General features: G+C 42.6%; 1 protein-coding gene and 1 long non-coding RNA gene across 2 annotated transcripts in view; one reads left to right on the top strand and one right to left on the bottom strand.

Annotated features, from left to right (window-relative positions):
- Nucleotides 1–913: 913 nt before the first annotated feature.
- NHP2 (NHP2 ribonucleoprotein) lies at nucleotides 914–11344 on the bottom strand. The gene is made up of 4 exons (XM_078652732.1): nucleotides 11170–11344; nucleotides 10604–10673; nucleotides 3280–3385; nucleotides 914–1239 (listed from the first exon to the last, which is right to left on the bottom strand). The coding sequence occupies exons 1-4, from the start codon at nucleotides 11321–11323 to the stop codon at nucleotides 1114–1116; spliced, it is 456 nt and encodes a 151-aa protein (XP_078508858.1). The 5' UTR covers nucleotides 11324–11344; the 3' UTR covers nucleotides 914–1113.
- Nucleotides 11345–11533: 189 nt separating this feature from the next.
- The window catches only part of LOC144768792 (uncharacterized), a 108676-nt gene continuing 98211 nt past the window's right edge, over nucleotides 11534–21998 (top strand). Inside the window, exons 1-2 of the long non-coding RNA XR_013598631.1 lie at nucleotides 11534–11672; nucleotides 16267–16353. This is a non-coding gene — a long non-coding RNA (uncharacterized LOC144768792). The remainder of the gene's footprint in view (nucleotides 11673–16266; nucleotides 16354–21998) is intronic.

Raw genomic sequence — 21998 nt, 5'->3', positions numbered from 1 at the left:
CATTGCCAACTAAGGGATGCGTCACCTTGTGACTTGAAGAATAACTTGCAACCATCCAAACCCAGTACTAGATTGCAGGAATATGCAGAGCATGTGAATCTACATCACTATACACTAGAACAGATGCTTACAGGCAAGTAACGTTTTTACTTCCTTAATACTGTACCAGTACTGACACTCAGATCTGCTCAAGACTTGCTTTGCCACAAACTATGCCTGCCAACCAGAATAATTTGCCACCATTCATTTTCATTGTACCAACCACCGTTTTGGCCTCAACTGAACACATACAATGGTTGCATAGCTACAGCAAGCCCTCTGAATGGCTTTGAAAAGCTGCTCTGTCGTACAGTGTGCCCCATTCTCTAATTTATATAACCAAGCTAACCCCATGTACCTTTGAGTAAGACTGGCCACATCATCTCCGCTCTAGCTGTTATGGCTGCCTGCAGTGGCAGCACAATTCTAATCTAGGAGCACAGCTCTTTATACCTGTACCACTTTGAGAAGGCTGGCTAGCAGCTATCGTCAGTATAAAAAAATAAAAATAAAAAAAAAGATGTTTACCGCTCATAGCTGTGCACCCCCACCTCCACCAAATCTGGCATATCTGTTGTGCATGACTCACAAGTGGACTGATGGGTCGAAGGGCGCATTTAATCCATTGTATGGGCACAGCGCAAGATGGAGTTCTCCTTGGGGTTAAGCTAGGCATGTCTGCCTTGGACAGCCCAGCTTCCATGTTCATCCAATCGGTCTTCGCTGCCATGCCTTTTGCTTGGCGCATATTTGCAAGGGACAAGCCTATCTTTTTCACATGCTTAGGATCAAGGCAGATATGCTTGAAGGTTTAATACTGAGACTCTGCAAAGCAACAAAGACTTCTCCATGGCAACTATTAAGAGCAGCAGCGTGTATAAAAAGCCTCGAGGCATTTATTTCAGTCCATTATTAAACAAAAATATATATAAAAAATAAACTTCAGGAGAGTGACGGAACCACATAACCACTATGTGCTTTGCAAGTGGGGATCTGTCCGATGCTACAAGGTAGTTCAGAGTCACAGCAAAGTCATCCAGCTGCAAAACAGATGAAGGTGTTCGGATTCCTTGCTTACAGAGGCATTGGGAGTTCACGCACCTCCTCCACGCACTCGTCAAATGCCTCTTGATAATCTTCGTGTGCTTTCACGAGTAACACGCATGTGGGGCGCTTGGACCCTGCAGCCATACCCAGATCCTGCAAGCAAGGAAAACGGTGTTACAATGGTTAATTAAAGTAGTGATAGTCGACAAGTTGAAAAGGGGGCTGAGCAATCTGTGCACCCGTAGGCTGCACGAGTCACCAGGGCCTTGAGAGGTTATGCTGCCGGAGTGCTGGAAGTCATTATCTTAGTACTCCATGGGGCCAACGACACTTTATTTTAACAGTGGTGCTACACACAAAACCACCCAAAGAGTTTCAACATCACATTCTGGGTAGCGACTTTTAAGGAGCAAAAGGTCAGACACAAGAAAATGGGTCAACAGCAGACATCACTGGAAAATAATTTACAGGAGGGCATGCCACATCCTAAATTGTAGAGAGCACATATCTCAGGGGGCTGTAGCTTACCATACAAAGAGCACTACAATCTTAGCCTAGGTTACTTCCGGGCCTCGATTTGTGTGATAGTTAAGACATACACAATCTCAAAGGATTGTGGTTTGAATCCCAAGAGCTGTGCACACGCGAACAAATTAACCAACTCTCCCTTTTCTGTACAGTACTCGTGATTTTACCTCCTTGGTCTCTACCCGAAGGATCCGTGTCGTCAATGGCCTACATCCCTTCCTTCAAGTGAAGGCAATTTAATAATTTTCACTTGTGTGACCCACATGAAAAAGAGCTGATCAACAGTCCATGTCACATTCAGAAGTCTCTTCTAGATGACCTTACATATAATAACCGAGAAAGTGTCAAACCATTGGTGCTACTTCTTTCTATGTGCAAATGTATACAGCAATTCAATTGCTTGAGAAGTTGGCATCGAAAAACCCTCATCGCCCCTCGTTTAACATCTGAAGTAAGCTCCAGTATGTCTTACAAAAGACTTTTTTAACAAAAATTGGCTTATATTCAGTAATTTGTATATATTTTTGCTCCATCAGCAGTAATATTTAATCAAAAGTGCCCGCAAAAATGGCACTCTGAATAAATTGAGGCAGATTCTCCTTTTATAGGCTCTGCTCTGTGCTTAGCCAATAAAAAGAGGCTAAGCAACAAGTTAGCAGGCAGCCGAGGTGTACCTGTCGCCTGCCTGTAAAATGCACAGCCCCCCCCCCGTCTCCTCTCCCACCCCCATGATAAACACCAGTCTTCCAACAATCCCAGGCCTCTCATGGACCCCCTCTGCTCATCCTCATTGCGCTCCAATTCTCAAGTCCCCCACCCCACTTTTGCGTCCCTGCATGCACCTTAGGAATAGGTGAGCACAGCGTTTTCAAAGCTGACACCCTCTTGTTACGAGGTGCGTCGCTCCTGGGCACTCTTGCCAGGTCACAGAAAGGGACTTCGGGGCAACTTATCAAGAACGGCGTTAAAATTGCCGCTTTAGCGGCAGGAAACTGCCCCTAAAGCTGTGATAATGGGCTTGATATTATGCCCTTGTGAATTCCCATGGAAGCCCATGTTCACACCAGAACATGGGCTTCTATGGGAAATCACAAGGGCCTATTATCAAGCTCATTATCGCCGATTTAGCGGAAGTTTCCTGCTGCTAAAGCGGCGATCATTTTAACGCCGTTCTTGATAATATGCCCCTAAGAGTTTCCAGCTATGGCTGAGCTCTATTTATTGCCTGCCGCAAAAATACCGCGGAGTGGGGTCGCAAAGTGTTTTTTGCCACAAAATGTGACCTCCCAGGCCGCAAAATCGTGGGGGGGGGGGGGGGGGGGGGGGAGAAGAGTGTCTTCAGTTTAATAGTACAAACCAGAAATGAGGCGCTTTATACAGTTTATGAAGGCAGTCCCGGGTATTCAATACAAAATAGTAACCATTCAAAATGTTCTCAACTAAACACAGTAAGACACGGTACAATGAAAGGGAGGGCAAAGCTGGAGACTGCGCCAATCTGCGTGGGGTGAGTAGGCAGGTGATGTGGCCGGCAGATAGAACATTTATCACCAACAGACAAATTACTCATTGATGTAACAGCTTTTGTTGAATACAACAACTCTCCACATAAACCCAAAAGGAATGTACTATCTCACCAGACATATTAACACTAGCAATACTCACCAGTTTGGATGGTATATAGACATATGGAATACTACGGTCCTCGCACATCACCGGGAAGTGGCAGTAAACTTCAATGGGCTGAGTGTCACCAGCAAGGATCACAATCCTGAAATGGGCAGATAAAGATGGGGGAATATTTTGGTTTTCCTCTATCCTCAACAACAATAAATGCTCTCCGAAAAGGCACTCAGGAGGCAATGCAAACTAGAAGGCTTTGTGATCACATTAAAGGTATGAAAAGCTATACAAGTCTGGCAATATTAACGAGTTCAACATGCACAGAGAACTACTGCGCTTCTTGTTCCACACAATGCACTGCTTGAAGTTAGGGCCATGCCAGTTTGAAGGCAAGGAGGGAATGATATGCCTTTGAAATGCAGCCCTGTAGTGTCTTTACAGGCACTAGTCATACTTTGCCTCCCAAAGATTATTTCCTCCCCAAGACACAATGACGCAGTTACTCACCAACCCCCCCACCCCTTTTTTAAGCATTCTCAGATCCTTTACACCTTTCAAAGACCAAAAAACACCCCCACACACCCTATGATGCTCTCTTGGGTATTACGCAGCATTCTGAAGGGATAATGCACAGTAGACATTAAAAAAAAAATGCGTACACCACCTGTGGACACTCCCATGACACTATTCAATCAACCTCCCTCTCATAGGTAGTGTACATGTGCATTAACTCACTTTACCACCCACAGCAGTCTCTCATACGCTCAGCAAAGGCTCATATAAAGAACCAGCTTCATGGTCAATCTGTTTTGCCCAGTTTCGCTTGGTCCACCACACTGCCCTCTTATAGCCGCTTGGCTATCAACAGCAGATTAAGTTATGTGGACCAACTATACAAGGTGCCATGTGTCATTTGGCAGTCTCATATAGGGGAGGCAGACTGTGCAGATAGTCTGCAACTGGCCCATCATTTTGCTTTGCGACTGACAAACAAGTTACTTACCTTCGGTAATGCCTTTTCTGGTAGAGACTCCATCTAGCTGCAGACTCCTCACCTTAGAATATCCCCAGACATCAAAATGGATCTGGAAGATTTTTGAGCAGGTTGCATTGTTCGGTTCCACGTCACACGAGAATTGTGCGCTAACTATATAAGCGCCGCCTCTGCATGCTGACAACAGATACCTTTGCGACTTTCCACGCCAGGACAGCTAAGCCACAATGAGCATGGACCACTGGTTTGACAAACTAAGGCCCTGAAAAGGGTGTTAAGTACAACGTAATCAGTTTGCACACTAGGATGGATCGGGAAAGACTCTGTGGCTAGAGTCTCTACCAGATGAATAGTTACTTTCCAGGAAGTAGTGTTTAGTAGATGTGAGCAGCGTGGTCCACACTGCTGCTGGACAGATTTCCAGGACCAGAACAATGCGCACTAACGCACTGGTCGCAGCCTTGGCTTTGGTGGAGTGAGCTCACAAGCCCTCGGATGTTGCTTCTTGACCAATGTGCAACAGACCTTAATGCAGAGAACAATCTACTGCAAGATGGTCCTTTTCTGCACTGCCTTCCCTTTCTTTGCTCCTGCAAACCCATGAAAACGTGATTGTCTCCTTGGAATTCTTTTGTGCGGTCAAAGTAGAACGAGAATGCTCTTTTTGGGTCCAGGCAGTGCAATCGCTCCTCCTGTTTGGAGGTGCGAGGTGGAACAAAGAAGATAGGAATGGTGATGTTCCAGCCCACATGGAAGGGAGTCACACCCTTTGGAAGGAAGAGGCACATGTCTAGCGAACCAGCTTGTCTGGATAGAAGGTTGTATAAAGGGCGCGCATAAAGTGCCTGCAATTCACTGACCCTCCAATGTTATGGCCAATAAAAAGCTTGTTTTTATTGTCAAGAGCTTAAGAGGGAATTGTATAGCGGCTCAAATGGTGCACACATTAGGAGGTATGGACCAGGTTATGGTCACACTAAGGTATAATGAACGGCAAAGGGGGAAACATATGCTACAAACCTTTGAGAAACGTAGCCACAACAGGTGACTTAAAGAGGGACGGTTGGTCTAGCAACCGCATAAATGATGAGACAGCAGAGAGGTAACCTTTAACTGTGCCCAGAATAGAGCCAAGCGGCACCAACACAAAGCAAACAATATAACCTTGTATAACAGTGCAGAACTGTGGGAGGGCACAATAGTCGGGGAAACATACCATGACACAAACTGGTACCAATAGCAGGTGTATACCACTGTGGTAGAGGGACACCTGGCTGCCAGAATAACAGTAGACTTCAAGAGAAAGGTCGAAAGCTGTCAACTGTCACTGCTCAATCTTGACACATGAAGGTGGAGGGCGCACAGGTTTGGATGCAGAACCGTCCCCTGTTGTTGCGACAGAAGATCCTCTCAAGAAGCAGCCTGACTGGAGGACCGATGGTCATGCTTAGCAGCTAGGGATACCAAACTCTCTGTGCTCAATCTGGAGCCACAAGAATGACGTGGGCCAGATTGTTCCTGATATTTGAGAACTCTGGGCAGGAGTGGTATTGGCAGAAAGGTATACAGGAGGCCACAGCTCCACTCGAGAAAATGGGTCTCCAAACAAGAGCCAGCAGGCAAAACTGCAGATATTGCACATTCTCAGCACTGGCAAACAGATCTAACCAAGGCTCTCTCCAGTGCCGAAAGAAACCTTGCACTACCTCCTGATGAAGGAGACATTTGTAACCCGCTAGGCATCTTCGTGGAGTTGGTTTGCTCTAGCGTTCACAGAAACCACCAGGTGTTGAACTACCAGGGTAATGTCGTTAATGTCCCAGAGAACAGCCCAGGTTCCGCAGACTTCGACCGATGCAACAAAACTTCAGCTTTAGGCCTCACACAACGACAGAGTGCGACCACGACCGTTGCATAGGGCTCCACGAAAGGTTTGGCATCTTCTGAGCGACCAGGACTTCGATCGTCGCTGAATCAACTGACATTATGGGACGATGAGCATGAGGAAGCACTCCCTCAGCACCTTGGGATGCATGGCGCAGCAGCCCTCACAGGTCTTGCAGTTGTGGTCTCACTCCAAGTACCACAAATGCACCAAATGTGTGGGGACATTTGCCTCAGACAGGCCCCTCCGGGTTTGAAATCAGAGTTTCTTGGTTGACATGACCTCACACCAGGAGAAAGTTATTTAGAAAAGTTCAACAAAATGTCGGATCAAAAAAGTGACTAAGTGGTTGCTCAGGCCGGATCTCTGCTATCCATGTCGGAAAGTAAAGAACGGACATCAGTGATTTGAGGTGGCACAAACAGCATGGATGCCGCTGAACTGAGCGCCACCTACTGGCGTGCAGGGGTACAGCTAGAAAATCTTCTGCATCCAGTCTGACACCTGGGGATATTTTAAGGAAAGACTTCTAGCCACATATACCAGATGTTGGAAGTAGTCTTATCACAAAATACTGTTCATAGATGATCGTACAACCTCCTGCATATTAATCGGGCAGGTTGCATTTTTCTACCCTCTACAAATGACTCAGAACGCAGGGATTGAGGCTCGGAGGAATACCAGTTCTCCATCCCTGCATTCGCAAATCCAGCAGGGCTACATTTTTAAAGCAGCTTCTTTCCCTTAAAAAAAGGTGCTGCTTAAAAAAAAAAAAACTGTGCTGCTGGGAAGACATGGGAGAAAGTGTGCAGTAATCCTTAGGACAACCGTCTTTCTGCTCGCCTCGGACGACCCAGATACTGCCTAAAAGGATTTTCAGAGCGATTACTACAGAACGCTTACCACTCCAGCACAGGGATGGGGTTTCCTGCTTTATAAAAAGGCCTTTTTGGTTTTTAATATTGTAATTTCTGATTGCAAACCTTTTTTTTTTTGCAAGACTCATGTTTTACAACCGCAAAATATTTTTCTATAAAAGGCCCATCATTCCAGCTTTCCTACCCCATCCTCATGGTAGTAGCATTTCTACAATTCTTGGATGCACCATTTTGACTGTCCTCAATATAGAACAAGAGCTCTTACACCACTCGATGGGGCATTCTTTCCTAATTATCTCAGATTGATGACCCTGAACAAAATCATGTAGACAGCACCCTGCACCCTCCGCTAGTTTAAAACATGCGCATGAGTAAATGCCCTAATTAGGTATGCCAAGAGCATATGGGCTTCAGCATGGCAGCCATCTAAACAACCTAGGATGAGACACTCCAGAAAGCGTTAACGAGTGCTATGGAATGGCGTTCTGGACATGACGACAACAAGCATTTACAATGCAATAGGTTTCGCATTTGAGCCATTGGCATTGTAAATGACAATGCCTTTTATTTACGTATTTGTTTTGAAAACATAAATAAAAGGCATTATCATTTACAATGTCAATGGCTTAAACTCGCATAAATATGTGAGACCTATTGCATTGCAAACACTTGTTTAACCTATGGAAACTGACCAGACATTAAAACGGAAATCTTGCAAAATTTTAGTTAAGGAAGACTTCACATTTTCTTTCAAAAGTTCCACTTCTCTGGAGAGGCAGTTTGATTTGCTTTTCATGAAATAAGGTGCCGACACAAATGAAAAAAATTATTTTTAAAAAGGAAAGCGAAGGATTGGAACTTTTAATTTCAAAACCAATCTCCAAGGGCTCCTGCCGACTGGGGAAATGCCCATGGATTAAAAGGTCAGTGTCGCCATGCTACCACAACAGTGCCCTGCCTAGTTAAATGCTTTTAAAGTAAATAAATGTGTTCATGTTAATTCATTTACTGTGATAACGCCTCACCCTAAACATCGCTTAGGAGGATAAATCCTTCCTCATGGCTAAATTCCTTGACTAACCCGTGCCACTAGCACTGAGAGACTTATCACCTTTGTGATACCCTGTTCTATTGTATGATGATGTATGTATGATCCTTGATCACTGTTAACGTAAAGCACCCCTGCACTTTCCTCCCTAACGTATAAGTATTTATTCTGTAAAATGCTCCTTGTACTTTTTCACCCCCTCCTTCCTTGTACATACCCCTTTGACTCCATGCCTACCATAGGACCCTCATCGCTATTTACCCCCCTGACTTATTGCTATTCTCTCTGTATTACTCCTTCAACCTGTAAAGCGCTCCGATACCCTCACGGGTCAAGTTTGCGCTCTATAAAACTTTAAATAAATAAGTAAATAAATAAATAAATAGCAAACATTAGAAGTCAGTGGGCTCTGCAAGATGAAAGGAATGGATGTCTGTTTACAAAACCGCAGCCCATGTTACGAGGACACAAAGCTAACAAACACAAACCAATTCATTGAAGGAGGTTATCTCAGACCCTACAGGGACATTGTGCAAACCCCTACCCCGCCCATCACTTGTGTCCTTTGTAAAGAGACCAGAGCTGGAATTCTTAAGGAAGATGTCTGCTACATCTCTAGCACCGACAGATTCACCGTGGGTCTTGGCAAAACACGGTCGAACCAAACTTGCTCTTAAACAACACTGGGCAGAAGAAGCTTCCATGGATATGGGCGGGTTTGCTAGGTGACAAAGACCTCTCACGTATCACAAGCCCAAGTGTGAGTAACTCATGTAGTCAATAAAGCAATCTACAAACACAGAGTACAACGGTTCGAGTCTGCCTGCACGGCGTGCCCAACAGCTGGCAGGACTCTTAGGCAGCGGCTGCCCGGAAGAGGAGAGGGAAGCAGTGTATACAAAGTCAGCAAAGAGTACAGCATGGCGCGCCCAGCAGCTGCCCGGGAATGGAGCGGCGACGATCCAGCACCTATAGAAATTAGTTGTAGCACTCACTCAATAACAAGCACATCCCGTGATCACTGCTACCATGCAGAGTAAAATGAAAACGCAAAATACAAGTGTGTGCTTTCTGCCTCCTCCTCGACTGTGACCTGCTCTGTTTCGTGAAGAGGAGGGTTAAACATTTATTTCAGCAGCGGTGTATCAGGCGCAGGTATTCAGCACCAGTCTTTCAAGTCGTAACGTGAGCATTTTATTAATTATACTCTTTTGTCATTTCAAAAGTCATACTTGCTCGCGCCCGTACCTTTATGTAGGCATTTTTTAAAGTCAGCGCGAGGCATCTTCACGCATCACGTTTCAAGTCTTTCATTTCATTTCACGCGAAACCACGGGTGTAGCGCAGGAGACGCCGTCGCCGTGCTCGTTGGCTGTCCCTGCGCATGATGAGAAGACACGCCGGAAGACAGGCCGAGTTGAGGTAGGGGATGTGTGTGTGAGCGCCGGGGGGTTCTGTATGTATGTGTGTGTGCATGCGGGCTGCGGGGGTTCTCTATGTGTGTGCGTGTGTGTATGCGCGGCGGCGGCGTTCTCTATGTGTGCGTGCGTGTATGCGCGGCGGTGGGGGGGGGGGTCTGTGTGTGTGTGTGTGCCTGCTTCCAAGGAGCCATGGGAAACAGGAAGCGCGCGCGACCTGATCCCAGTTCGGAAGGTTGCGCGTGCACATCACTTGTCTCCTGACTACTTGAAAGCAGAAACGATCACAATAGGTTTCGCTGTGACGATCACTTCGCGATCGATTCGCAGGGCGAAACCTAAAAAAGTATTTAACTTTGTTGTCTCCATCGTCCCACAACCAGAGGAAAATGAAGTACAGTGTGCTTATTAGCTCCCAACCCCATCTTCAACCGTAAACCGACAGATTACTCAATTAATGAAAAGCACCATGCAAAACCTGACTGCAGGTACTATCTGCCCCTTTCTTTCTTCTTCCCACCAATAGTGTCATTACCACCCCTTCGTATTTCAATACTGATTTGTGCACCACCGAACAACCACCTACTGACTTTCAGCTATGTGCGTCCATTTCTGTAATAGACAACCATTCTTCAGGTTGCCTGACTAACAGTGCTTTGAAACTGCTGACGAGCTGGGCTCGTCATGGCGTAGCCTCCTCGCACGCTGATGACGAGCCCAGCTCGTCACGTAAAGTGCGCTTTAAAAAATCTCAGCGTACGAGCGGAATTCCGCACGCATGCGGTTAATACCACATAAACATGCTTTACAGGCATTTAACAAGACAGGATACAAAAGACAGCTGCATGCTCACCACACCAACATAAAACCACAAGCTCTCAAATCTACTCAGAGGGCAGGAAACCAGATACTGGGGCGTGGGGAGGACTACCCTCACTACCAGAGCAGAATCTGAAAGCCCCGCATTTAACATGGCAGGCTCTTAATGCATAGTGGGAAGGGATGCTAGTCTTACAGCTGCGGAAGCTTGCTTCATTCCCGATCGCATACTGGTAAGTGACGTGCTCTTTCAACTCTTTGGGTGACAGGGCTGTTTTACCTACAGAAGAGGTGAGGTAAAACATTAAAAAATATATATCTTACCCCTTCTCTCCTTTGTTGATAAATTTCTGCACCTCCTTCACTCCCCTTCTGATCTGCTTCTGTTTAGAAGCTAAAAGAGAAGAAACAAATTTAGATGCAGCAAAAACCTTCGCTTCGACTTAGACACGCTGTAGGTGGTCCTCTAGCGCCCCTCCCCCTCCCCCTTATTGGTTGCAATCAGTAGGATTTGAGCTGAATACCTGGCCCACAGTCCGGGGGAAAATCGTAAATAGTTATTTCACTCAGATATCTTAAAGTTTAACTATGTGACGTAAACATAAAGACGCGTAAACACTATTTGGTTAATGATGCCACGGTTACCTGTTCTCAGCTCCCCAATCAAATAAATACATTACATACTGGTCTTTAATTTGGTTTCACACGCCCCAGCTCCCCCTCCCCCAAACCAAGGTTTTTTTCGTTAATCCGGCGCCCGTTGTATGCTTGTATAAGAGACTCCATGCGCCCATTCCTAAAACACCGATTCGAACTTGCATTCTTTTTATTTTAACTGGCTTGCCCACTGTCTTGCGTTTTGCCCTGTGGCGGGGCAGTGTTCTCCTCACCTTTCTTGACGAGCTTGTACACTCTTTTGCACAGTTTACGGGGAGCCAGGGGCTTCGCTATCGGATTCAGATGGACCACCAACTCGTGATAGTTTCTAGAGGGCGTCTCCGGAGCAGCCTCCTCCACTCCGGCTTCCACCTTTACCTTCACCATGGCGCAAATAAGAGGCTGCCGAGAGCAAGGAACTGCGACAACGGTTAGCAGCAATCACCACTGAGCAGAATAGCACGTTTACATACCGGAAGAACAACTCAAGTTCGCTTCCGGGTCGTGACCGCCCACAGATCAGATAAACAGAAAAACACGCTCTATGTTATGTAGAAATAACGCCAACACTAGGACAACCCACATAGCGACATAACTGAGTTGCAGAATACAACGCACAAACGGTAGTCATAAAAGATCTAGCAGTCCTTGTTGAAAATAGAAATATGCAAACACAATCGATATAACAATTATGTAAAGAGTGCGCTCTGACCGTCAGATCTGAAGAGCCAGAGAGGTGAGGAGTATGAGAGAGTGCCCCACTGAGATTTCATTTAGAGCACAGAGGGTGGCTGAAAGTAGACATGCCAAGAGACCCGATTCAGGTGGAAGAATCCCGATTTAAAGCCAAAAATGGCTTTGTTTTAACTATCTCCCGCCTGAAATTGCATCTTGTTCAATAGAAGTCAATGGGGAAATTACATTCTCCCTATTTCTATTTCAAAATCTCCCACTTCCCTGTCCTAAACAGTGCTTCTTCCAGCCGCCACTTCCTGTTCACATCATAACATTCTCCAATTCTTTGCCCTAAATTCTAAATTTAAAGAGGCTTTGCTTTTTACACATCCTTCCCAATAACAAGAAATTGTACAGTTCTACTTAAATGTATACATTCTAGTAGTATTTGACCTAAACATAACAACTAATCCAGGGTAAATTCGGTGAATTGAATAGTCCTTCAACCACACTTCAACTTTCTCTTTGTGGATATATATTTTTTTCCTTCTCAAATTCAGTGCTACAAATCTGACACTAGCACCCTTAACACAATATCCCCTCCCTTCATGCTGCGATCATGCACCAATCTCCTCACATTCCATTTCTCCCCACCTTCCAGCACCAGAGAGCTACCCCATACTTTTCCATTTTTTCCAGAAAATTTAGATTCACCTTTTCTCAGATTACTACCCATATTTACTCGCACCCAATCGCCCACACCAAATATGCACACTTATCAATTTGCATTTGCAAATAATACTCTGCTTAGTAGCTCTTACTCTCTCATTTACCTGTTCAGCATCATATCCCCTCTTCATCTCTTTCCTCACCCACCAAGGATAAGTCACTGTTGTAGGCTCCCTGTCACGTAAAAGCATAAAAGGTGACTCATTAGTAACTGAATGAGGCGTGGATCTATAATTACACAATACTTCTTTTTCCAGTCCATATTACTTCTAGTAGCCAATTGCAAGCACTCCACCAATATTTTGTTGCATCTCTTGACTAAACCACTTAGCATTGGATGATACAACGCTGTCTTGCAACGTTGTATATTGTAAAATCCAAAAACTTTGACATTTTTTTCAGAAACAACTGAGGACAATTGTCGGTAAGTATCTCATGAGGAATTACTTCTTTTGCAAATACAACCTTCCAAAAACATACTAAATTGTCTGTTTTGATTTCCTTCGCAATTCAAACCTCAGGCCACTTGAAATAATAGTCACTCATGGTCAAAGCAAATTTCGCATTAAATCCAAAATAGTTGAAAGGGGCGCATATTTCCATTTTCAGTTTCTGCCATGTACTATCTGGATATTTTGTTGAAACATCAGAAACTTCCTAATTACACAAGATTTGTCACTGATAGCACGTGTTTTTCAATTCCTCACATATCTTTCTATATCCCAATCCATGATCGGCCACCAAAAGTTCATACCTGCCTGACATTTCATGGCTGGCATGCCACCATGTCCTTGATGCAGTAATTCAATCAGATTCCCATGAATTGACTCTGGTACCACTAATCCTTCTCCTCTTTACAAAATTTCATGTACTACTAACAATTCTGACCAAATCAATTACATTTTCCAAGTAAATCATCTTTAACACATTCCATTCTCCTTCCAACTGCCAAATTTTGTTTTACTTCAATAAGCTTTCATGACAATCCAAAGCAATTTGCCACTTTTCTGGAGTAATCGCACCATCCAGTGGCATCACCACGTTAGCTACTGCCCATTCATCTGTTTCACAGTCATCCATACAGACAATTGTAACAGTGATAGACAATCAGCCTTGATATTCCTCATACCAAGTACATATTTCATATCAAAAGAATATTCCTGAAGTCTAAATAGCCCTTTTGCTATACAAGGCTTTGCCTTTGTTCCACCTTCAGTTGTGAAAATGTCCACCAAAAATGTGTGATCTTGATCTGTTCTTAGTTCAAAACTCGATTCTCATTAATAGGTCCTAAAGTATTGTATTACCCCCACCGACATGCCAACCTCTCCTTCAAAATTACTGAGTAACCACTTTCAGCCCCTTTTAATGTTCTTCATGCAAGCTCTGACTCATTCTCCTCCTTTGTGTTATTGCACAAAAACCTTGTCCAGGCCATAGGCACTTGTATCTGTTACCAAAACAGTTTTAAGAAATGGACTGTACAATTTTAATATTGGGGGTTTAGCTATACTTTGTTAGACACACAAAAGATCTCTCACATTCTTCACTCCACACACATTTCTCCTCCTTTTTCAGCAGCAATCTCATTGGTGTAATAATATCAGCAAAGTGATTCACAAACTTCGCATCATTTTCTGCTAAACCCAGAAACGTCTTCAGTTGTTCTTTGTTAACCGGGCTAGGTTCACAGTCAATAGCTTCCAAAAGTTTTAGTTTTTGTCTAATACTCGCAGCTCCAATGACATGACCTAAATATTCAACTTTAGGCACTGCACATTTGCATTTCTCCACACCAATCTTTAATCCAGCATTCTGCAATCTTTCAACAACTAACTTTAAAGTTTTATAATGATCTATCTTATTCTTGCCGTAAACCAGAATGTCATCTTGGAATACCATGACACTTTTTACCCAAGATTTAAAAAAAGTTCATAACCCTTTGTAAAACAGCAGAGTTTGACATCAATCTAAAAGGCACTCTTAAATATTTTAACTCCCCACATGGCATTACAAATGACATTAAATGTCGACAGTTTAGATGCAATACAATTTGATGATAAGTCTTGAATAATCAAATGTTGTAAAACATTTGCCCTCCTCTAGAATACTTAACATTTGATTTATATTTGGTAATGGATGATGATCTATTCATACATATTATGATCATGTAGAACGACACACATGTACATTTCCATTCTCTTTCCATGCCGAAACCACTGCAGTAAGCCATTCTGATGATTAGATGGGTTCAATAACCGCTTCTGCACATAGTTTATCTAAAGCAGCCTTCAATGCTTCTTTCATCTGTAAAGGAACCGTCCTTACTTTATGAACCTTGGGTCTAGCTCGTTGGTTGAGACTGATACGATGTGAAAACCCCTTTAATTTTCCTAACTTATTCTGGAATACTACTTGGGATTCAGCTTCAGCTTTCAACTTGTCAGTTTCCACAATACTCATACTTACAACTTGATCTAGGTAATAAGGATTTAAGGTAATACCTAATTTATTTTGCTCATTTTAGCCCAACATTAATCTTCACTTTTTCACTACATATATTTCCCTGTAGCTGACTTTCCTATGAATTCAATGGAAGCACTAAAACATCCTAAAATGGGTAATTTGTTCCACAAAATACACAGTATTAGCAATGGTGCCTTCTAGATATACACCTGAATATTTTCTGGATGTACTTTTATCGATTAATGTGAATGGTGAACATGAGTTTGCCCTATGTCAACATCAACTCCTGCAATGTTCACCCTGCATTTAGAAGGGTTATGTGATTCACCAATAAGCATTGTGTATTCTTTAACAGTATCAGTACATGAATCATTATCACTCTTGAAGTCACTCACCATCAACACTTACTTCATCATCCACAGATGAGTCTTCTTCAGTCATCTGTACATTAGATGTTTCGCCAAATTTCTCCTTCTCTTCATCTGTGACTGTTTTATTTACCTTTCAAAAAAGTCCTAATTTTGTACACAAATAACATCTGACTTTCACAGCAGGCCAAGCATTAGATGTTTTAATGTGTTTAAAACTTCCACTTCTAAAACACTGGATTTTGTTTTTTTCCTCAGTCCCTTCGCGTTTTGTTCTTTATGCACATTTTTCTTGTTGTTAATTACATTTACCTTTTCCTATCTGGATTCAAAGTCTTTACATACGATGAAGTACTCTCCATTTTTTCCCAATGGCAGTAGCCTTTTCTGAATTTGCCTAACCAATACTTAAAAGTTTCTCTTGAATTTTCAAATTGCTAGTGCGATTAATTAACTGATCTCTTACAATTTCATCATGCAATTCTTTGAACTTACATATAGCAGCCAGTACATGCAATCAGCCAACATACTGCTCAATCGACTCCCTGGGTAACTGTTATTTTGAAAAAAAAAAATATGCCTTTCCTCTACTACATTTAATTTTTTGCTATTATGTTCATCAAGTGCCTTAATCACTTTATCATATATCCATTTCCATATGATCTTCATCAAGATCCTCCGTAATAGGTAAACTTCTTAACATTTTTCTGCCCTTTGTTCCTAAGCTGTGCTTCAACAATGCTAGTCTCCTCTTCAGAATCAAAACATCACCTCCAATAGCAACCAAGTAATTTTCAAATGCTTCCTTCCAATCCTCCCATGGCATGGAATGTTGTCCAGATAGCTGTAAAAACTTTGATGATGCTGTTATTGATTCCATGGCTCATATATACTATAATGTATAAAATGAACTTACAGTTTTTAATAATTAAATAATAAACAAATATAACAAAAGTAGTCACCAAAGTGACTTGAAAAAAAATTCATATAAAAAACAGTAGTCACCAAAATCTTGTATGCGGCAATGTTTTCGTTTTGGATTGGTGTTGTTGAATGTGAAGCTCTATTTTACAGTCCTACCTCTATTTCCAGGAAAAACATGCTTCTAATGTTGGAAATCACTTCCTACTTCCATTAATTTAGTTACACAATGACCTGTTCAGTGTGCTGAAAGATCAGGTAAGTCAATGCTAATACATTTTCTTTTCTTTTTTTTTCCTGATCCTTTGTTGTAGTTAGATCCCTTAATTGGGTTAATGAAAGGGTCACGCACGAGTGTCTGCTCCTAAACACACACAGATTATGCCTAAACTCCCACAGTGCCTTTACATTTGTGCACACACATCAGAAAATTGTCTCAAGCACCCACAGCCCTCCGACAAGAATTCTCACACTTGTAACTGTGCTTTTGCAAATAACACCCGCTTCCCAAAATAATTTTTGCACCATGCAGCTTTTAAATTAAATGCATGTCTTCGCCACAGATCCAAAATTATATTGGGATGACAGTTTACACTTCAGATACATCTCAATAAACACACTGAGCCGTCTGCCAGCTGAGCCACTCTTTGGTATGCAATGCTGTTTCACTATAAGCTTTTCAACTCTGTGTGCATTGCTGCCCTTGGTCTGGTGACTTTAAACCCCAGTTTGCATAGCCATGAGGAGGAGGGACCAGGATTGCCGCTTCCTGCCGCTATAGCGCTATATAGTGCTTGAGGTCATCTTAGCGCTGGTCCAATACCGGGTATAGCCCAGGCCAAGGGCAGGGTTATCCTGCACCCATCAGCGCCCAGAGGATGCCATGATGGGCCACCCCTCTTGGCTGTGTTCCCGGGAACTGTATGGTGAGACTATTTTAATTTCGGGGGGCCTGGTCTGGGGGAAAGGACGCTGATGCCCAGATTCATTTATCTTTACCATTGCTCAAGCTTAATCCTTCCGGTGTAACACTGTTAAGAACACAGGCAAGCGGAAGTTGCACGTGGACAAGGATGAGGATAATGTTAATAAGCCTCCTAATGGGGAATGCATTGGTCTCTTACCTAGTTCGCATGATTGGAGCTATCACAAAATAAATTTACTTTTATTGAGCGACAGCTAACCCTGGATGTGGGGGAAATGTCCCTCACCCTTTTGCGCCCACTGAGTCAAAAATACCAGCGGGGAGAGACATCTTGAGTCCAGCTATTACATCTAATCTGTAATCACTTGCTGATGTGGTTCCAACAGAGATCAGTGGAACAGATGTTCTAAATCATAGTGATAACGTGCCTTGAAAATGCAAAAACAAGTGACCTGCTGCAGGGAGACCTCTTACCTGGAATTTGAGGAAACAGGATTCATCTGAGGCTAAGGAAGGTGCCGGGGACAAGGCATCATTAAATTGGAACGTTATTTTGGATAAACTTAAACCCGTCATAGCCCAGTGTGCCACCCCTTATGTGGATAAACTGCAAAGTTTGGAGACAGCACTTTCAAGTCTATTGAAGAAATTGGATACAGCTAAGGGTAATTCTCCTGCTAATATAGCCCAACTAGCTGCTTTGAGAAACAACAATATAGTTGTGGGGCGAAACCTGCTCAAAGATACTGCCGTTCTACCTATTTGTCCCCCCTCAATTTACAGCAATATAATACCAGGTCCCCCAATACCCGTTAGCAAAGAAGTAGCCATAACATCGAGCTGGGGAAGGAAAATATGATATAAAAGGGACATACTAGGAGGAAAAGAGGAATTATCCAGGATTCTAAAGCTATGCCCACCCTGAATTTACCACCTGCATGCTGTCCATACGCTGCCATAATGGCAGGGGTTCCAGAACTAATCCCTAACGCAGAGGAAACCGCCTCCCAGCTGCAAAATAAAGTCTGCCATTGGTTGTGTAGTAACACCAACGTTAACATTAGGGACTTTAATGATATGTTGTTTGTTAGGAAAGTTGGGTGGGCGGCTTCTACTTAACATCTGAGGGAGAATTGTGTGGTGATTTACTGTAAATACCCAGCATTAGCAAGGCATTTGCTTCAAAGCTTTAATACACAGCTTTCCTTAGAGGAGGGCATAAGTATTGTAGCGCTAGTTTTTAGGTCTCGCCTAGCGTTGCAATGCACGCGCTGCTCGTTAGGTCTCACCTAGCGTTGCAGCGCTGCTCGCTGAAGAGAGATATTGTAAATGAGGACTTTCCGAAGGGGACTTGAAGCCCCGCCCCTCATTTCCATTGGCTGGTGTCACCGTTTATGCTAAATGGTGGCCTGCCATTGGAAATGAAGGTTTTTAGCCGCTGTCCTTTTGCCTTTTGATCTGGCCCATCCAGACTGGATCGCCTGCTTCACGGCTGTCGTGAAGCAATTTCTTATCTTTATGAGGCTGTTATATAAACAATATATTAAAGAAGAGAGGAACCCTTGGTTACCCAAAGGACTAGGTTTCAAACAAGAACTATTTCAAAATGGCGTCCTCTGGGAGATCTTTAATCCTTAATCTAAATAACTACTCGCACTTCCACTCTCCGTTCTCCTTTTGCACACTGCTTCACATCCATCCCATTTCTCTCTCACAGTCACCCAAGTACTGACACAAAATACCTAACTGTGTGTAAAAATAATTTGAAATGTATTAAAGCAGAAATTATCCAAGAATATTCAATGAAGGCAATTCACCTGGTTCAAAACATCCCAATCAATTCATTACAGTGCAATCATTATAAAAACAATTTTTCTAATAAAATCACATGAGAATTATAAAAATCTATAACACAAGAGTACATACAGACAATATCCTCTGTCTTTAGGTGCCACAATTTAATACTCCCACAATTCTGACCTATACACCTTGTTGCCTACCACATTTTATGCATCTAAGGTGATAGATGAACAATTAAATTTGTGGCTGTATTATGTACGCCCACGCGTTTCAAAGGTACACTCATATAACACCTTCTTTTTCAAGACCGTAGGATTATTACTCCTGTTCTTATATAATCTAAAAACACAAATAAGTACAATTAAAATATGACCTTGGTGCGTTTATCAGAAATAGGGCTCCATGTTACTAAAATACCCATTTTTTATTTATACAGCTACATTTTAAATCATCATAAAAACGAGCGCCAGTTCAGTTAAACAAGAATAAATCAGATGCATGGCTTCGTCATTATTGAACTAAGTAAGTGGGGGAAAAAGTTTTTTACAAAAATACAGAACTCTAAGAGAAAGTAAGGAAAATAGAGTAGGTGATTAAATCCATACTCTTTTGATGTGTATTCCCAGTCTTGAAACCAAAGAAGGGGCACGTGGTTATAAGAACTACAAAGTGGGATACACCAGAACAGCGGTGGGTGGATCATGCCCGCACTGCCTGATGTAAGTGTGATTTTATTAATAGCAAAGTGTAACAACACTAGCTTATGCAGATTAGTAAATTGCTATATAAACTATGATGCTTTATAAAGGCATAGTGAGATGTGCATAGCAGAATATCAGTACTCTAAAGAAAACCAAGAGCATTTGGTGGATTCAGTTTAGGAGTAGGAGATGAGAAAGAGTGTGGAATAGGCAAGAGTGTGGTTAGACAGAGGATCAACTTGGGGTCGATGTAGTCGCACAGAATGTTCCTTTCATGGGGAAATTGTGTATTTTTATGTATTTTTGTAAATGTGGGAACAACGACAGAAGTGTTCAATGAAGATAGTTATTTCTGAGATAAATGCACCAAGGTCATATTTTAATTGTACTTATTTGTGTTTTTAGATTATATAAGAACTGGAGTAATAATCCTACGGTCTTGAAAAAGAAGGTGTTTCAATTTTGTAACACAGAATGATGTGATAATGCTACAGGAAACATGGGTGCATGACTTTATTTTCCTGGATGAGTGTCAATGTTTCTGTGTGCCAGCTAAAGCCATTCCAGGACAGAGACCACAGTTTTGGTTAGTTATCATGATCCGCATATCCAAGCTATTCAGGGTCATTCCTGTACCTTTGGTTCAATGTATGACCCTGGCTGCCAGATTGAGATTCTATTTGAAGTATTAGATCGAGACTCTATTTGAAGTGTTGTCCGTTCTTGAGGCTAGATCCTCCCTAAACTAAAATGTTTAACGTGATATTAGGAGGGGATTTTAAAGCCAAGTTGAGCCAGCACTCTCGTAATCTTGACCCTTTTGTGCAAGGTGCTACCTTTCTTTGTCCATCAAAAGAGGTAGGAGGTTGAATAATGCCCATTGCAAGACTGATCTCGTCAATGTAGGAGCTATTGTGAGGCAACCATTTGATCTAAAACCAACGTCTGTGGGCTGTGGAAAAGTGTCAGTTATTGACTATGTCTTCATCTCAAGGTCTCTGGAAAAAACAGTAGGGGGGGGGGGTTTGGATACCTGCTACAGTGACCATAATCCCATTGAAGTTGATATGATAATACCTACTGGTGGAAGCGGTAAAATGAACCCTGGCTTAACCAGTTTGACCGCCTAAGATAAAGACATAAGAACTAAATGGAGTAGTATTTCTATCCCCGTTCTGTTTAACTCTCTTATTGGAACCAATCTGGGTTTGCTCATGGATCCATTGCTTCTCGTAGATACTCCCCCAGATGGTGTTTTGGAGGCTATTCAATAGTTAAGCAACTATCAGCTGTTAAGATGATCATGCAGGGTCTATCGGGTACCAAAGGAACCTAGATAACTGGATGGTTAGTTGATAAATGGAGGGCTGCTAATAGGCGATTTTAAGAGAGGTTTTAAACACCCGGCTAAGAATTCAAAAAAATATTTTCCTAGCTTGATCAACTTATAGTGTGGCCATTAGGGATAGGACACAAACTTTGAAAGAGGAAGCTTACGATCGATTGATTCATACCTGTAATTCTGGTGATGCTAAATGATTTTGGGAGATAGTTAAAGAAACAGTTGTCTCCAAGTTTGTCTGATGATATAGAAACAAACATAACCCAGGAACAATGGGTGACACATTTTAAAATGATTTATTCAGTGGGAACAGTTAAACATTTGGATTGTACTGAGGTAGTACCATATTCCCATTAAGTATCACCTTTGAGCTGGAAAAAATAAACCTAGCCATTCTAACAAGGCCCCGGGCCTGATGGGGTCCCTGTGGACCTCTAGAAAGCTAATATTTCCTTTTGCGTCCCCTTATTAACCAATGTTTTAAATACAGAAGTCAAGGAAGGTATCCCTATGTCTTGGAAAGATGCTACTATTGCACCAGTCTTCAAGGCGCTGAACAGGCAGGATCCATGTTGCTATAGACCCATTTACCTATTAAACTCAATAATCAAAGTGACGGGCAGAATTATCATGAAAAGAATAGATGATTGGGCCCAACTTAATCACTTTCTTAGTCCCATCCAGTATGGGTTTAGAGAAGGTAGGAGAACACTGGAGCAGTGTTTAAATCTCAATCTGTTGATAGGGAAACATGTTGGGGTGAAAAAAGGGTCCATCTATTTAGCTTTCATGGACTTGAGTGGCGCCTTCAACCACTTAACAGGTCAAAGTTGTGTAAGTTGCTGGTTGATTTAGAAATGCCCCAGGAATGAATTGATTACCTATGGGCTCTTCACATAGATATCGCTGCTTGTGTTAGGTATGGTCTGGATGGGGAATGCACAGACTTTCTGCCTCCCTCGAGATGTCAGGCAGGGTTGTGCCTTGGCGCCTCTTTTTTTTTTTCAACTAAACATAAATTGTTTGAACACATTTTTGGCAATAAATGGGAAGGATATGCCTAAAGTTAAATCTTTGTTCCGTCCCTGTTATACGCAGATGATGCAGTATTGCTCTCTCGTACCTCAAACGGTCT

The sequence above is a fragment of the Lissotriton helveticus genome, chromosome 7 (genome assembly GCF_964261635.1).
Source record: "Lissotriton helveticus chromosome 7, aLisHel1.1, whole genome shotgun sequence".
Classification (NCBI taxonomy): Eukaryota; Metazoa; Chordata; class Amphibia; order Caudata; family Salamandridae; genus Lissotriton; species Lissotriton helveticus.
The sequence above is the reverse complement of the archived record's forward strand: the minus strand, read 5'-3'. Positions and strand labels throughout refer to the sequence as shown.